We start from the raw sequence: 16,741 nt of genomic DNA on the forward strand, positions 1-16,741 counted from the left end.
GAGTATATTATACAATATCTATAGTTTACAGAGTTTACTAGATTCACAGTACAAATGACTGTATGAGAGTATGTAACCCTGTTTTAGTTGATAGTGTTACAATATGTATATACAATGCTGCAATTCTAGTTTCTTTTAGTTGTAATTATAGTACAGTCTAGTAGAGTAGTATATTCACAGACACGTATATTGTAGTACAAGATGTAGAAGATTATTAGATTAAACAATGATATGCTATAAAATTGTGTCACAGACTAATCAATATTATTTATTTATGTCACTTTTGATATATTTCATATGCACGTAATTAGTTACCTGGTACACAGGTGTCGTGTTTATCAGACACGAAGTAGCCCTCCTCACAAAGACACGTGTCGTGGAGGCAGACACTCCTCCTGTCGATGTGTTGACACTGTGATGGATAGTAGCACACGTCTGTCAACATCAGCGGCCCTGTTAAAACATAAACGAAATATGTAACGACTGGATAGTGTGGTTCACATTTGAGATTATAGTATACTTTCCGACTAACATGTCTTCGGTATGTGTATACGTATACAACGCCAAACCTCTTTATAGCAGTATATATACACATACAATCACCATACTGTTGTCACGATGTACCATTCTCTAAACTTTGTTATCGAACACACGAACTATTCGCTATATTGCACGTTAATGCATGATGACTTTAAAAACCTAATGAATAGTAATTAAAGACAGAGCGTAAGACTACTACAGTGTATTACATAACTTCGGCACTTGTCTTATTTTTGTCAAGTTGACGCCCCTGGACAACCATTAAACAAATTAAACAGCACTGTCGACAGTCTTCTTAATTTCTTTATATCGTTCAGGACGTTTGAAAAAGCCCAGAAGATAGCTCAAATTGCTTTGTAAAATTTAGGCAATTAATTCATATAAAGTAAATGATATTTTCTATTTACATTATGAGTTTGTACATCTATCATGTACCTTATGATGAGGTGGAACTGAGAATTAGACTACATTAATTTTTTGACCGAAGGGTATTTCATCGTCCTACATTCCCAATATTCACTTTTATTTCTTATTTTGTTGCTTCATCAGGTTATAAATTCAGAATTTCTAGACTTACGAAGGACACAGTATTCCCCACGCTCAAAGGAATCGAACTCATCTGAGCAAGCACAGTACCCAGATTGACAGATCGAGTCGTAAACAGCAAAATAACAGTCTTGGTCGTCCTCACAGGAATCGCCAATGGTTCCTGAAACCAAACATAAAACGTAAAATGAATCGTTTCCAGTCAAATATAAAGGCTAAAACTATATTAGTTACAACAAATGATGCAATCCAATGTTTAGAAAATACCATAAGGTACTCTTTAAAGTGAGAATCAAGATGTAGGACCCAAATTGCAAAATGAACCGTTAAAAATATCAGGACTAACACTTTGTATATGAATTAACTTCAAAAGCAACTAACTTAGCTGACAGGAAGTGCCGTTGTCCCTTCCATAGTAGCCAAGATGACATTGACAGACATCCTGCCGACAGCTTGTTAGTGGTATTGCAGCCGAACAGTCTAATGAAGTCTTGCAATCGTCCATGATACGTCTTTTCACGCAGGAACTATTTCCGGATGTGACGTAATATCCAGGTGAGCATACACACGTTCCGTCGAAACACCTGCTGTCTTCTACGGCATCCTCACAATCGGAGTCATTTTGACAAGTTTCGTCGTAAACTTTTCTCAAAATACAATCTGACTTGAAAACATTTTCAAAATATCCAGAAACGCATGTGCAAACGCCATCTTTACAAAAACTATTGTTTACGGCTGCCGAACAGTCTGTTGCCGTGTTGCACGTCTGATCGCCGATCTTTCTTAAAACGCACCTTGTATTGTTCTGCCTTTCATGAAACCCAAGACGACAGCTACAAAATGAATTATTGAAGCATTCGCTGTCCATAACAGCAAGCTTGCAATCAAGGTCTAGGTCACATTCATCAAATATTCTATTTTTATCACATACTTGACCTCCGTCTAACACTTTATACCCAGTGTCGCAACCACAGAATCCTGACCTACATCCACTGTTATTTACAGAGTAAAAACAGTCGGAGTCTTGCATACACATGTCACCGATAACTCTTTGTTCACAGATGGTGCCATTGAGTTCGGATTTGAGTCCAGGCTCACAGACACAGGTCCTAGTGTCGTTGTCACATAGACTATTCGGTACAGCAAAGAAACAATCCTCCATATACTCGCAGACGTCACCAATCCTTCCTGTTATTAACACAAAAGGGTACATAATTAAACAGCAACAAATATTTGTATTGATGTATTGAACAAGACACCAAATAATTATCGAAAAAGAAAACGTTTGAATCGCTGAAGCAAAATTAACCGTCCATAGAAAAATGTATCTTAATTTTCTTTAGTCGATTTATGCTATTTTGCATCTTAATTCTGGTTTAAAACCACTCATATTTTTTTCATGTAAATTTGCGATACTCGTTTCATGTTAATATACCTACGTTTAAAGCATGAAGTACCGTTGTCTGAACTCATGTATCCTTGCTGACAAGAGCATTTTCCTTCCATACATTCACTCCTGACAATTGCATTCTCACAGTCTGAATCCTCTACACATGCGTCTGATATTCGTCTTTTCGTACAGGTATCATTGTCATTGTTACTAAGGTAGCCTGGGAAGCACTCACATGATCCACTTGAACAGTTACTATTCGCGACAGCCGATTGACAGTCCATTTCTACGTCACAACTATCTCCCACTTTACGTTTTGTGCATGTCGTTTTGTTGTTGTCTATAACGAATCCCGCGTTACATACGCACGTGCTATTGTCACATGAACTGTCATTGATAAACGTTCTGCAATCTTCGTTCCTCTCACACAACGAGTCTAGAGTGTGCATCGTACAGGTTGTATCATTTTTATCTTCGAAGAAACCAATGACGCATTTACAGGTTTGGTTATGACATGAGCTATTACCTATTTGAGTACAATCTAAATCACCATTACATTCGTCTAGGAGACCTTTAACGACGCATTGTGTCCAATTAGTATCGGGTTTATATATGGGGAGACAGGAGCATGTGTTATTAAGGCACTGCGTATAATTGACGACTGTTGCACATTGCAAATCAACCAAACATTGGTCCCCAAGGGTCATTAGAATACAGCCCGTGTTGTTCTCAACTGGTCTGTATCCAATGTCGCACTCGCATCGGCCAGATATATTACTGCATAGAGAATCATTCATAAATGTCGAACAGTCTATATCTTTATCACACGAATCTCCAATCTTTGACGGAAAACAATCCTTATCAAAGTGGTAGCCTGTCCGACATTCGCATATGCCACTGCCTCCACATATACTATTGCCGTTCAGTCCAAAACGGCAGTCCTTGTCCTCATCACACGGGTCTCCATGACTGATAAGTCTGCAGTCTGTTTGATTTACCATCGCGATATAACCACTCTCTTTGTCGCAAAGACAGAAGCTATGTTCCCCACAGAAACTCATTTCCATCAAGAAGCTACAGTCAATGTGCTGACTACAGGTATCGCCCAACATGTTCCTGATGCAAGACGTATTGTCTGGTGCCGCCCTGTAACCATAGTCACAGACACAATGTGGCCCCCTACCACACTGGCTGTTCAAAATGTCGACACAGTCGTCAAACTCTTGTCCTCGTCTGCACTGTTCCCCAAGCTTTAGATTTGTACAGCCCTTGCCGTTGAACTTTAACCTGTAACCCGATTCACATCCACACTTCTCATCAATACATGTACTGTGGTTCATTACCCTGTCACACTGTTGTGACGTCTCGCAGTTGTCGCCGATCACTAAAGGTATACAGTCATCACCGACAAATTTACTCTCGTAAATTACGTCATCGGTTAGATTGACCTTGATGATGGCATTACGTGTGATATTCACCTTAAAACCAGTGTCACACTGACATCGGTTATCAGGTCCACATATGCTGGAACCAATCGCCAATCCACATGCTTCATTGGAAACGCAAACGTCACCTATTCCAAGAAGAACACAAATTGTGCCATCTTCACTTGCTTGGTAACCTAGTTCACATTCACACGTTTGATTTCCAGTACAAACCGATTTGTTCACTGCAGACTTGCACTCTAAGTTGAAAACACACGAATCGCCTAAAATCAAACTAACGCAAGTATTATTAGAGTTATCGGCCTTATATCCAACATTACAACCACACACGCCGTTGTCGCCACATAAACTGTTATTCATGGTATTTGTACAGTCAGTACGTTGATTGCATGGGTCTCCAAGTAGGATCTGATCACATGTGTTGCCTTTAATATTTGATCTATATCCTGGCAAACATGTACATCTATAATCCCGATTACATGTACTTTGCTCAATAAATGAGCTACAAGCTTCTAGGTTTGTGCAGTTATCGCCTATTTTTATCCTTAAGCATGACGCATTTTCGCTATTATACATATATCCAGCTTCACATGTACATATGCCCTCGCTGCTGCATTCACTGTTTTTGATGGCAAACTTACAAGCTTCATCTAGATTGCAAGCATCTCCTAGAGTCAGAAGAATACATCTCGTGCCGTTTTCTGCGTCATGGAATCCATACGGTGAACATTCACACTGCTTTACATCGTTACACACACTGTTTCCAATAGCATGTTCACAATCCTCCAATACAGAACAAACATCGCCAATAGTCCGCAATACACAGGAAGACATGTTTGGAAGGTTGTAGTAACCTAACGCACATGCACATATGTTATACAGATTACACCAAGTATTATTTAGACCAGCCTCACATTCCGAGTCGACTGAACAGGAATCACCCAGACCAATGCGGATGCAACTTGTCGGATTATCATTTGTTTTAAATCCCGCTTGACAGACACAATTACCGGCGAAACAATGACTATGCGTTACCCCTAGCAAGCAATCCTCCTCGCTATTACAGTGGTCTCCGATGGCTTTCCATACACAGCGTCCTGTAACATTGTCCATCTTCTTACTGATGTTACAAATACAAGATCCGTTCTCGCATCGCGTTCCATCAATGGATGCAAGACATTCTAAGTCGTCAGAACAATCATCAAAAAGCTCAATTTGAGTGCAAGTAAAGTTCTCCATTTTGAATCCAACTTTACAATTACAAACTGAACCATTGATGCAAACGCTGTCTGGAATATGATCAGAGCAGTCTTGGTCAAATAAACACGGGACCTGTTTTAAGTCACATTTGGAATAGTTATTATTCGGTATGAATCCAGTTTTACATACACACTTGCTGCTATTACTACAAACGCTGTTGTTTACGGCAGTGATGCATTCATCAGAAGATTTACAATCACCGCCTATCAGGATATTAATACATCCGGTTCCGTTAACATCAATAGTGTAACCGGAAGAGCATATTAATTCATTTACATTGGTACAATTCGAACTATTATCATCACAAGTATAATTTATGTTATTTATAGATGAATTAAAGGCTGTAAGAAGATCATTGTCGTTTTCTAATATAACTCTAACGCATTTACTATCGTTGGACTCCAGAATGTAGCCAGTAGGACATCCGCACAGAGAGGACCTACACTCACTTCCGATTATTATCTCCGAACAGTCCGAGTTATTCGTACATGATATTACATTGAAACTAAGATCTGTTTTATTTGAAGACATGTTTAACATTTTACTATCAAATTCTTCTGATGTTTGATTGGAATTGTTCGATATTCGTACACAAGACCCATCGCTGTCCTCGCGTCGATATCCGGGATTGCATGTACACAAGTTCAAGTTAGAATCACATAAGCTGTGTGGAATGATTGAACATTGGGTATCATGTGTGCAATTTTTGTAAATGGAATTCCATACACATCTATTTTCAGTTTCATCTTTTTCGTACCCGGTACCGCAGTCACATATACTCTGATTCAAACAGACGCTTGACTCGATAGTTTCCCTACAGTCTGTGTCTGTGAGGCACGGACTCCCAAACTGACCTGGGGAGATAGACAAGACAGAAAAATATGAAATTAAATGACACTGCAAAGATACTATAAATAGACATGAAAATGTACCTGGCATAATAACGAAGACGTAAAGAAAACTTCATGTAAAGGGGACTAACTCAGTGAAGAACAGTAAAACCAATGCCGTTTATCATTACAAGTAAGAGGGACTAACTCTTCCTTCATTCCTGAACTGTCAGAATCACAATGCTTAACAAATGTTATCAACACGAGCATTTCACGCAGTGTCAGCATTGATACATTGGATGAATTAGATGAAGAGTGTATGTAAAGACAAAAAAAATAAAAAAAGAAGATATTAGACAATAAGAAGGTATGTAAGTGTGTAATGTACGCTAGATTAATAAGACATCGGTCATGTCAACACTTTGGTATCTTTTACAACAGGCTAATTAGTTCAATCATGTGACTAACGAGAACAATTATTTCTTTGTCGTTAAGAAAAAAAATATCTTCTGGTCAAATATAGAAATTCATTATTTCCCTCTTTATTTTCTTATCAACGTCGTATAATCTCTATTTCTTATCGGTTCTATGAAGATAAAGGAATTATTACTTTTGCATTTTTACCAATTTTATTCATTAAAGGATAAAACACTGATTATTGCCACTCATACAAATCTGCTATTTGTTCCTCGAGGCTCATTTTAAAAGAAGTGATTATTTCAATGTCCTGAAAATGCATTGCTTCCACAAAATTGTAAGCACAAATTATATTCTACTGAAAAGAATTAAGATTTCGATTTTTTTAATCAAAACCTTAGTCATATTTTTTTAGAAACGTATCACAGTTCTTTACGAAGTGTATGCATAAACAAATAGAAGTACGTCTAGGTTTCCGTGTTAATTCATGCTGACACTGTAGGATAGAAGATGCGACCGACATGTCTTAATTTACATGTATTCTCCCACCAAGTTTTCCAATGAAGACAGGCAAACATTTCGGATGGAATAATTGATTTCAGCTCATGTATTTGTAGTCTGTTTTCTAATTTTCATCCGTATACATAGTTATTATAGGAAATAAAAGAAATAGATGTGTCTGTTACCACTTTGGGTACGCATTAAAATAATAAAATCAAAATGAGCTCACGTGGTAGACATGCTGAGTGTTGGTCGTTCGGAACGTGACCAGCAGCGCATTGACATTGTCCATCTTCACATGTAGAATTCGGTAGAAATACGTCACAAGAGATGGTTGTAAAATGTGTACAGTTGTCACCAAGTCTCATATCTGCGAATTGAAAAAGAAATAATGAACTCTTTATGATAATTAAAAAATATGAAAACCAGATTGCCACGAAGAAGACTGGGAAAACACATAAATTAATCCTGTAATTGAATGAATAACAAGGCTATTGAGCCATACGGGTCAGATACCCGATACTATATTTATAGGGCCGATGGTCTGTTAAATAGTTATATAGCAATACGTACGATATTGAAGGATATACATATAGACAGATGTATATATGCAGAGTTGAGGGGCTCCGGTCGATCTGTGACGACTCTAACAAGCTTTATTAAGGCTATTGAGCCATACGGGTCAGATACCCGATATATTATATTTATAGAGCCGATGGTCTTAATGTTAACTAGTTCTATAGCAATGATTTTGATATTGAAGTATGCAGAGTTGAGGGGCTCCGGTCGATCTGTTACCACTCTAACAAGTTATGGATACAAGGGATGCGTGTAAGAGAGGACACATCGATTTACAAGAACAGGTTTGAAAATTGGGTTGTCTAGATTATTTAATTTTCTGCTCAAGAAAACAGGTCAACCAGTGTCATACCGAGCATGCATCACATTATCAAATAGGTTAAGGCTGTAAGGGAGAAAACAGCGTTTAGAATAACTTAAAGTCATTGCTTACCGATCACAAAATTTTGAATAATCCTTCATTATGTTAAAACCGAGGATAGATCGGATCCATTGTACAAATGTACATGTATAACATTGAAATTATCAACATGAGTACTATTTTGGGGGGTTCATATTATAGGCAGGCAAATTGTACCTTCATCGTACTTTCCGTCTGGACAATCATTGACCCCGTCCTTGACCTTTGATTCTGGAATACATGATCCATCCACACAGGTGACCTCTCCTTCCCCACATGCTACAGCCAGACCTGAAAAATGTAGGAATTGAATATTAATTTTTGATTGTTAATATAACGTTCCATCAAACAACCATGTTATATCTCTCTACAATGTCTGCAAAGCTCAAACAGAAAGATGATAGTTAATGTCGGTTAAACAAATAAACGAAACAATCAAGTAAAAGTGATGGAAGGGACACAACTAGTGTGTTCCTATGTTCAATAAATCAACCCCTCAGAAATCGTGTTAACTTATTACTGCTTTGAAGTTTCCTTTGTTTGTTTATAAAGAAGTTATTACGATAAACAAGAAAATGTTGGCTCTGTTATTCATAGATAGAAAGCTTACAAAAATAAACACGTCAATTTCCCGTAAGCCCATTGGCGCCAAACCCGACCATGTAATCGACTAGGCCTATATACATGCAGTATGTAAACATAGAAAAGTTATATGTGTCGATTCCGGGCAGAGAGATCGATGCTTCTTTATAAAATGTATAGTATTTCATCGTTACAACATAAGACAAACACTTATAACATTTATGTATGAACATTTTAATCATGATTCACATTTGTGTTCCTAACGCGTGTTCTTGCATTCTTACATAGCTCTTACTACACTTCACCTACGTTCTTACAGTACACAAGTTGTATTGATATTTATATATTTTTTCTGTTAAAATTGCACCATAAATACTTTCTCGGTACCTTTTGGTGGCTGTTACTTTTTTACTTGGTACTCGCTTCCAACCGATCACCCCCTCCCTTTTTCGTGAGAATAAATCACACTTCTCTCTAATTGCTCCCGTTTCGAGAGGACTCGTGGCATGCTAAGAAAACCATGATATACGGACTTTAAAACAGATGTTACAGATATAGGCAAGTACAGCTCTTCTCCAACCTTTATATTGGAAAGTTGCACTTAAACCATAAACTATCAGGATTTTAAAGCGAAGGCGGTTGAAAGCGACGGATTGTTTTATGAAGTAATTTCTGCTTTCTGTTTGAAGAAGATGCTTAATGGATAGTGTACTCTGTGAGATGTGCATCCTTCCTCTAGTTTCTGAATAAATATTGTGAATACCTATAACATTTATGAAATTCAATTTACTTAATGGCGAAGTATGATTAAATGCGGTGTTTTTCGCATGAAAGCTAATACATTTTTGATGGTAAAACGCTAACCAATTTTTCTGTGTAGTTATACCGAAGAAACATTCGTTTGAACACAGGACACAATTTAGCAATGGAATGTCACTCTCCCTATTAAAATACTAATGGCTGCTTCTGGGTAAAGGCACGTCATATTGAATGGAGTCTGAATTCAGATAATGGAGGTTCAAGGGATAAATAGGAACTCTTTTGAAGGTTTTGATTTTTGCACGATAGTCGATACGTCATCAGTTGAAAAATCTATTAACGAAGCGGAAGTACAATATCATGAATTATATTTAGGATATCTCAAAGGTCATCGGTCGGTGTTCAAAAATTCATACGTTTTCAGTAAATTCATGATATTTTATTGGTCATGAGTCAGTGCACGATATTTATTAAGTCATCAGTTCATGCTTGGCGCGATATCGATATTGTCAAAGGTATTTTTTCGCTCAGCGACTTGTTTTCGAAGAAGGATATCGAGAAGTAACATACGACGTAGGTCATGACTTCAAACAATCGTGGTCATCATCGTTACTTCAGTGATAACGATGGTATCTCTTCAGGAAAATTATATTTTGATTTGGTTACAAAATAACATTTTTTTATCAGAATTCTTTATCGTTTAAGTATTTCATCGTAATTTAATCGTCGCCTTATATCAATTTTGACGTGAAGGTCGCGAAAAATTCCTGATTCTCAAAAACGTACATTGACCTCTACAAAATACAGTTATAAATGTACTGCGACAAAAATCTCAATATCTCCCCATCACGGGTAAAAAAACAGAATCAAGCGTTAAGACACGCTCATTGGGCAGACATAATATAAATAGCATATACATGTACATCTTATCTCCTGAAGTTCCACAACAGTCTAGATCGTAATATCTTCGATATACGTTTCTCCTCTTGCGATATCCGATTTCTATCACGTACGCACTTCTGCAATGACTACACAACATCTTCCTCCGTATAAACACTTCGTATTCCTCTTCCATGTATTCCTCTGTAACCTCTAACCCCACGGGTACCCCAACACTATTCTAACATCCACAAACATCAGAACACAGATCCTCTTTTTCTTCTCTCACTGCTCGGATACGTACTNCCCCCCCCCTCCCTCACATTTCCAACTCATGATTTGAACCCCCTCTAATTTCCCCCTACCATTTCTCTCGGTTTGTTTATATCTGTTTTGAGATTGTTTATGAGAACCTACCACCTAAGTAGTAACTGATACATGACAGGTGTTACTCAAGCACGCTCCATCCTATCTCCCCACCGACCATTATCACGTGTCAGCTCAACTACAGGTACAGATTAATCTGCACAGAAATATCAGTTTCATCAGTGTACTGTACAGAAATACCAATATCATCAGTGTACTGTACAGAAATACCAATATCATCAGTGTACTGTACAGAAATACCAATATCACCAGTGCACTGTACAGAAATACCAATATAATCAGTGTCCAGTACAGAAATACCAATATCACCAGTGTACTGTACAGAAATACCAATATCATCAGTGTACTGTACAGAAATACCAATATCATCAGTGTACTGTACAGAAATACCGATATCATCGGTGTTCTGTACAGAAATACCGATATCATCAGTGTACTGTACAGAAATACCAATATCACCAGTGTACTGTACAGAAATACAAATATCACAGAAACACAAATATCACCAGTGTACTGTACAGAAATACCAATGTCGCCAGTGTACTGTACAGAAATACCAATATCACCAATGTACTGTACAGAAATACCAATATCACCAGTGTACTGTACAGGAATACAAATATCACCAGTGTACTGTACAGAGAGTGACGTCTCGCCCAGTATCAGCAACTTAAAAACCAGATTGTCATGATCCACTAACAAACATTTCATTTACTCATATTCTTCGCGCAATATTGAATATAGAATGGTCATGCACAAAGTCGATCTATGAAGTCACTACTGTTTAAATATTTTCACTTTGGGTACGTATAACTCAAGTCTAGCTCTAAGGCGTCTATAGTAGCTGTTGTTTTACTACAAAAGTTCACTGCCCTTAAACAAAGTCAGGCCAACAATATCTTCATGTCTTGAGAAGGCAGGAGAAAGAACGTTATCCTCGATATGGGACTGTTACTTCTGATGCAGCACTAGGACTTTCTTGGACAATGCATCGTTCAACTGATATGCCACTACTGAAACACCATTCATATCATCAACAAAGGATGTCAAAGTGCACTTGACTTTGAAAATAGTCTTCCTCTGTTATTGGAGAGATCGACCAAAGGCAATAGGTGGTGCTCAATATATATTTAGTTTGCTAGACAAGAGGCTTATTTACATAACTTACAAATGTAGATACATGTACACTGTATAGCGTGAAGGGGACATCAAAATAAGGATACAAACGTGTTCTTGTTGGCGACACATCTGCGTTGGAACAGAAAATAGGCATTCGATTCGGAAAGCACATTTGACAGTTAAGGCCTTCGTCATAAGGTGTTACTTGCTTTTCAGTGTTTTTCTTGAGGAAAATGTATGCAAGAAATCTAATCTTTTAATGAATAAGCATCTACTGATATGAAGAAAAAAAATCTTTACTTGTAATGTGTAGTACAGTACTGTCCTAAAAGCAGCATAGCCAATAGTTCCCAGTTACGTCGATGGAAGTTCAAGCTCACACGGACCGAGGCAGAAAAGTGTCTTCCTTCTAGATAAGCCCCTAAACAAGGGGTCGTGTGTTCAGAGTACATGTGAAAGGCTATGTTTTGGAACACTGATGACGTCACTCGCCCTGTTCGTCTATCGCCTACAGTGTTTAGATGGTGAGATGTAAATTATAATGACGTTCTAGTGATAGCGTAATTACCCCCTCCACCCACTACCGTGATTGTATTGAGTATGTTCTCAGCGGTTAAATACACAGCTGAAGCGTTGTGTTGTTTTGAGTATCTGTGATACAGGTGCCGTTAATTTAATGTCGAATATTTTAGTACCTGTATTATATATTTTTTTTAAAAGATACGATTGATGATTTCGTTTCCTAATTCAATGATTTGATGACAACAAATATTACAATCTATGTAATTAAGAACCTAAAGTCTTAAATGAAAAAGTTATCCATCCTATATGCTAGTATTAAAACAATATGACAACAATTGCTAACATGTTGATGACGTCACAAAAAGGAATCAGTATAAACTTATAACTGGCTTCCCAGTCCTCATTGTTTGATACTAGTAAAATGGTTAAATATCGAAATAATAGGAACAATCAGAGACGTATTTATACGTCTCTGGAACAACTAGTATTTAAGCATACACGTACAGGACATATTGATATTACAGGCAGACACTATAGATATAGCTGGAGAAATCAGTAATAAGGGCCTCATACCGGGGATATATACATACATTCTTGAAGTGACTGACCTCTGTTATTAACCATCATAGTCATTCTCAATATCATTAGACATTTGCTTAATCTAAATATGCTAATGAGATGCACGGTGCCTCTGCCGTAGAGGAATATGTTTGTCGTTTGTGATAGACATGACAAGATCACAGTTACGTGTACTGTACAGTATAAAACGTAACCGTTATATTGATAACATCGTTTCATAACCTGATTTTATACATGTACACGTGGATTACATGCCAAGATTTTTACTGATGAAAAAGAACAGCTGCTTTCACACAATGCCATCAGTGTGAAAGGCGGGGCAGAGGGTGGGCGCGTCCCTTACTAAAGAAAACCATTAATTACATTGTTTCCCAAACAAGCGTTTCCATAGAAACTAAACCCAATTTGAAGCATGTTAAAAAAACCAGCAAAAAACCTATACTATCTTCAACGAAGTACTTTTATTTTTTACCGTTTCTATACGAAAAAATCACGAATTCTTGCTCGTGATGGTAGTAGTATCATTCGCAACTGCACGTTTTGCGTCATGCCAACCATCAGGCGGTAAATACAATGTATAAGCTTTCCTATATCTACTGCTTCCTTTGCGAGACGGTCAAATAAAACAGCTCGATATCGTATTGCCTTTTATTACTGAACGTCCTTATTTATATTTAATGACATATTCAGTGTCATTTTATTTCACGCAATTTCAATTGGCATTAATAATTTATAAGATATGTTAATAAAGCGATTGTTGCTAACTACAAACATTATCCAGTTGAAAGGCAGGAAAAATGGAATAGAAAGTTAAATACAAATTTAAATGATGACATAGGTTGGGAGAAAATTTATTTAACAAGCTTTCTGGTGACAATTGACACAAAACTTCAAAATCTACAATTGTAGAATATTAACAACAAACAGTTTTCTTTACCAAATTAATGTTAAGGATGGGGATCTATGTACTTTTTGTAGAGATGCACCAGAATCAATTGAACACTTATTTTTTAACTGTGTGAAAATAAATAATATATGGAATGATTTAATAGCTTGGGTGAATGACTTGAATAACAATATTATCATTATTGATCATATGAATATCAAGGATGTGTTATTTTTTTGTGAAAAGGGTCCACCTATCATAAACTATCTCATACTGATTATTAAATATTATATCTATACATGTCGATTCAAAAATATTGAACCGTCTTTCAATGGTGGAAAAAGACGCATTATTCAACAACAACAGATTGAAAAAAAAATGTCTTCTTTGAATAACACAATGAACAAGTTTAACCAAAAGTGGTCTCCCCTTAATATCTAAGAAAAAAACTTTTAATATCAATTGCATATCCGGGTAAACTTACAACCCGTAAAGAATTAATTAAAGCATGAAGGAAGATTTTTGGTATTTAAGTAAATAACAGGCGTACATGTAACTATTATATCTGTCTTGTGTATGTGTTATGTTGATAAGTATGTTTATTGCTTTATGTGTATGTGTAGACCCAAATGGCATGGTAAATATATAATTATTTATTGTAATAGAAAGGATGGATGTATCCATATATTAATGTCTTAATATAAAGAATGTTTGCAATATCTATATGCTGTCTGGCATGCGAGAATGTGTGTGTATGGGTACGAGTGTATGTGTGTACAAGTTATTTGTGGTATATATGTATGACTCAAGTAATGTATTTGTCATTTCGAGTATGTGTATGACGTATTTATGAATACATAATTTGTAGTTAAATTTCACACAATTGTACACTGTTTATGTTTTTGTGCTTATGTATATAGGTCTAAATTGCTAGGTACATTATTATTTGTACTCTTTTTTATTTCCCCAGACATTCCTTCTTAAACTAATCCAAATTACACATGAAAAACAACATCATTCAAAGTACATGAATTCGGTTTTATCTTGTCTAAATTTTAGGACAATATGGCAATCCCAAATCAATAATGCAGAATTTTTGGCATGTAAATGAATTTATAAATATAAAATACGTTCTATATTTGAATATATAAAGAAGGAATGGTTGATGTAATTTAATATATCAATTTAATCAAAATAAATACTATCGTTATTGTTATGAATAAAATATACGTATCAAAGAATGAATGATTTTGAATTTGAGTATGAAAGAATGAATGAAAAAGAAAGAGAGAATGAAGAGAAAGAGGCCTTTTGCATGAGGCTATATTATGTAAGAGGGATGATTCCGGGGCACCCCAATCCTGGCATCCCTCCCAAAGATGCTGGGGGAATAAAACATGAATCCACTCCAGAAAATCATTTATTAACAAAATATTTCAAATACAATGTAAGGAAGATAAGATATTTGGGGTCCTCGTGGTGTTTAAGATGACCTATGGGTAACCGAACTAAGTTTTTTTTCATCAACATCAAGAAAGGCAAAATGAATAAATTAAAGGATGACAAATTTCGACCATATATGTTTGTTGGAATTGAACTTTAAGTAAGTTTAAGTAACAATATTTACATTTGCATGGCAATGTCACTATATAGCCTCTTTGAAAGCTGTGTCGTTGATGGGACTTTATATTAATTACCATGCATCACGAGACACAATTTTTAGCGTATTAATACAACACTGACTGGAACTACGATATCCAATATAAATATGACGGCTGCTGAAATATCGCTGGGCATTGTGAGATTTGACAATGCCATCGTAAATTTATGTGCAAAATAAAAAATAAAATAAAAAACACTTTTATTACAACGAAAACAAGACCAATGTCTGCAATATCGTACAAAATGTACATCGGTTGAAATCACCAATTCCGGCAATGGAAACAATTTTAACGCTCATGCAATTTATCAGAAATATCGTCTGTTACACTGCACTGATAAACAGGGGTTCGTTACAAATGTCTGAAATACACATATTATATAGACCTACTGACACATATGTTACAGACCTACTGATATGAGTCACAGCACACATAAACATTCGTCATTTCAGACATTTGTAACGAACCTGTGCTCCGTCGCAAGATCACGTACTTCAAACGCTATCAGTTTCACGCGTCTCGCATCAATCATTCCTCATCTTCTGACGACATGTCAAATAACGAGGATGTTATAGAATCTACAGTGTAATATATATGTGATGATGTATGTTAATTTTGTAAGAAGAACAGCACAATCAAATGAATCTTCTGTCACGTGCTTCCATTTTTTTTTTATTCACCGGAAGTTTTCTCAAAAAAAAAAAAAGGGTAACATTCCAATTCTGATACATAGGACCCGGAGACGGGCATATTCCGGAATTCGACTTCCCTACATTTCATCACCAGTATACAGCCATATACACAACATCCCGGCCCTAACTTTAAAATTTGAGATACGCAAATTTTATGACTGGCGATGAAATGCAGGAAAGAAGAACATTTTACAAATCAATAATGAACAAATTACATGAGGAAGCAAAAATAGGAAAAATACCATAAGATCAACCTGCATAATGCATTTGAGGCATAGTAACAATTACCTCAAATATCCATCAAGAATTATAAGCAGGAACCAGCTATAACAACTGTATGGTTTCCTACAAACCAGTAGAAAGTACAAATAATGCACTCACTATGTTTTAGATAATCAAAATATAGATGGGAAAATAGAGAAATTATGCAAGACCATCATTTCATACAAATCACTTACAAAATTACCCTGCGCAAAGGTATACATACTCGCACACATACACTGTCTTAAACAATTTGTCAGATTTCTCAACATATCTGATATAATACATTTAATTTTCTGGCATAAATCAAAATGGTATATAAGAAGTATAATTCACTTAAGCAAAGCTGATCCAATATTTGGTATATAGAGAATACTGTATATAAGTTTAACCATGGCAAAAATCCATCTACAATGGTACTAATCAGCAGCTTATTCTAAAATTTCCACTTGTACTTTCCGACATGCAACAAGATTTTAGCATTTGATTTGTTATTTCATAGATGT

The 16,741-nt window shown here is 36.2% G+C and overlaps 1 protein-coding gene across 1 annotated transcript in view; it reads right to left on the minus strand.

The window, feature by feature from the left end:
- Positions 1 to 315: 315 nt before the first annotated feature.
- Positions 316 to 16,741, minus strand: part of LOC110457197 (fibrillin-1-like) — a gene marked incomplete at its 3' end in the record, with an annotated part of 31,198 nt that continues 14,772 nt past the window's right edge. The window contains exons 2-7 of the mRNA XM_021508359.1: positions 8,086 to 8,199; positions 7,159 to 7,299; positions 2,526 to 6,035; positions 1,468 to 2,274; positions 1,118 to 1,249; positions 316 to 453 (exon numbers count right to left, since the gene is read on the minus strand). Of these exons, the coding sequence (XP_021364034.1) occupies positions 316 to 453; positions 1,118 to 1,249; positions 1,468 to 2,274; positions 2,526 to 6,035; positions 7,159 to 7,299; positions 8,086 to 8,199 (4,842 nt within the window). The remainder of the gene's footprint in view (positions 454 to 1,117; positions 1,250 to 1,467; positions 2,275 to 2,525; positions 6,036 to 7,158; positions 7,300 to 8,085; positions 8,200 to 16,741) is intronic.

This window comes from Mizuhopecten yessoensis, unplaced genomic scaffold (assembly GCF_002113885.1).
Source record: "Mizuhopecten yessoensis strain PY_sf001 unplaced genomic scaffold, ASM211388v2 scaffold9035, whole genome shotgun sequence".
Classification (NCBI taxonomy): Eukaryota; Metazoa; Mollusca; class Bivalvia; order Pectinida; family Pectinidae; genus Mizuhopecten; species Mizuhopecten yessoensis.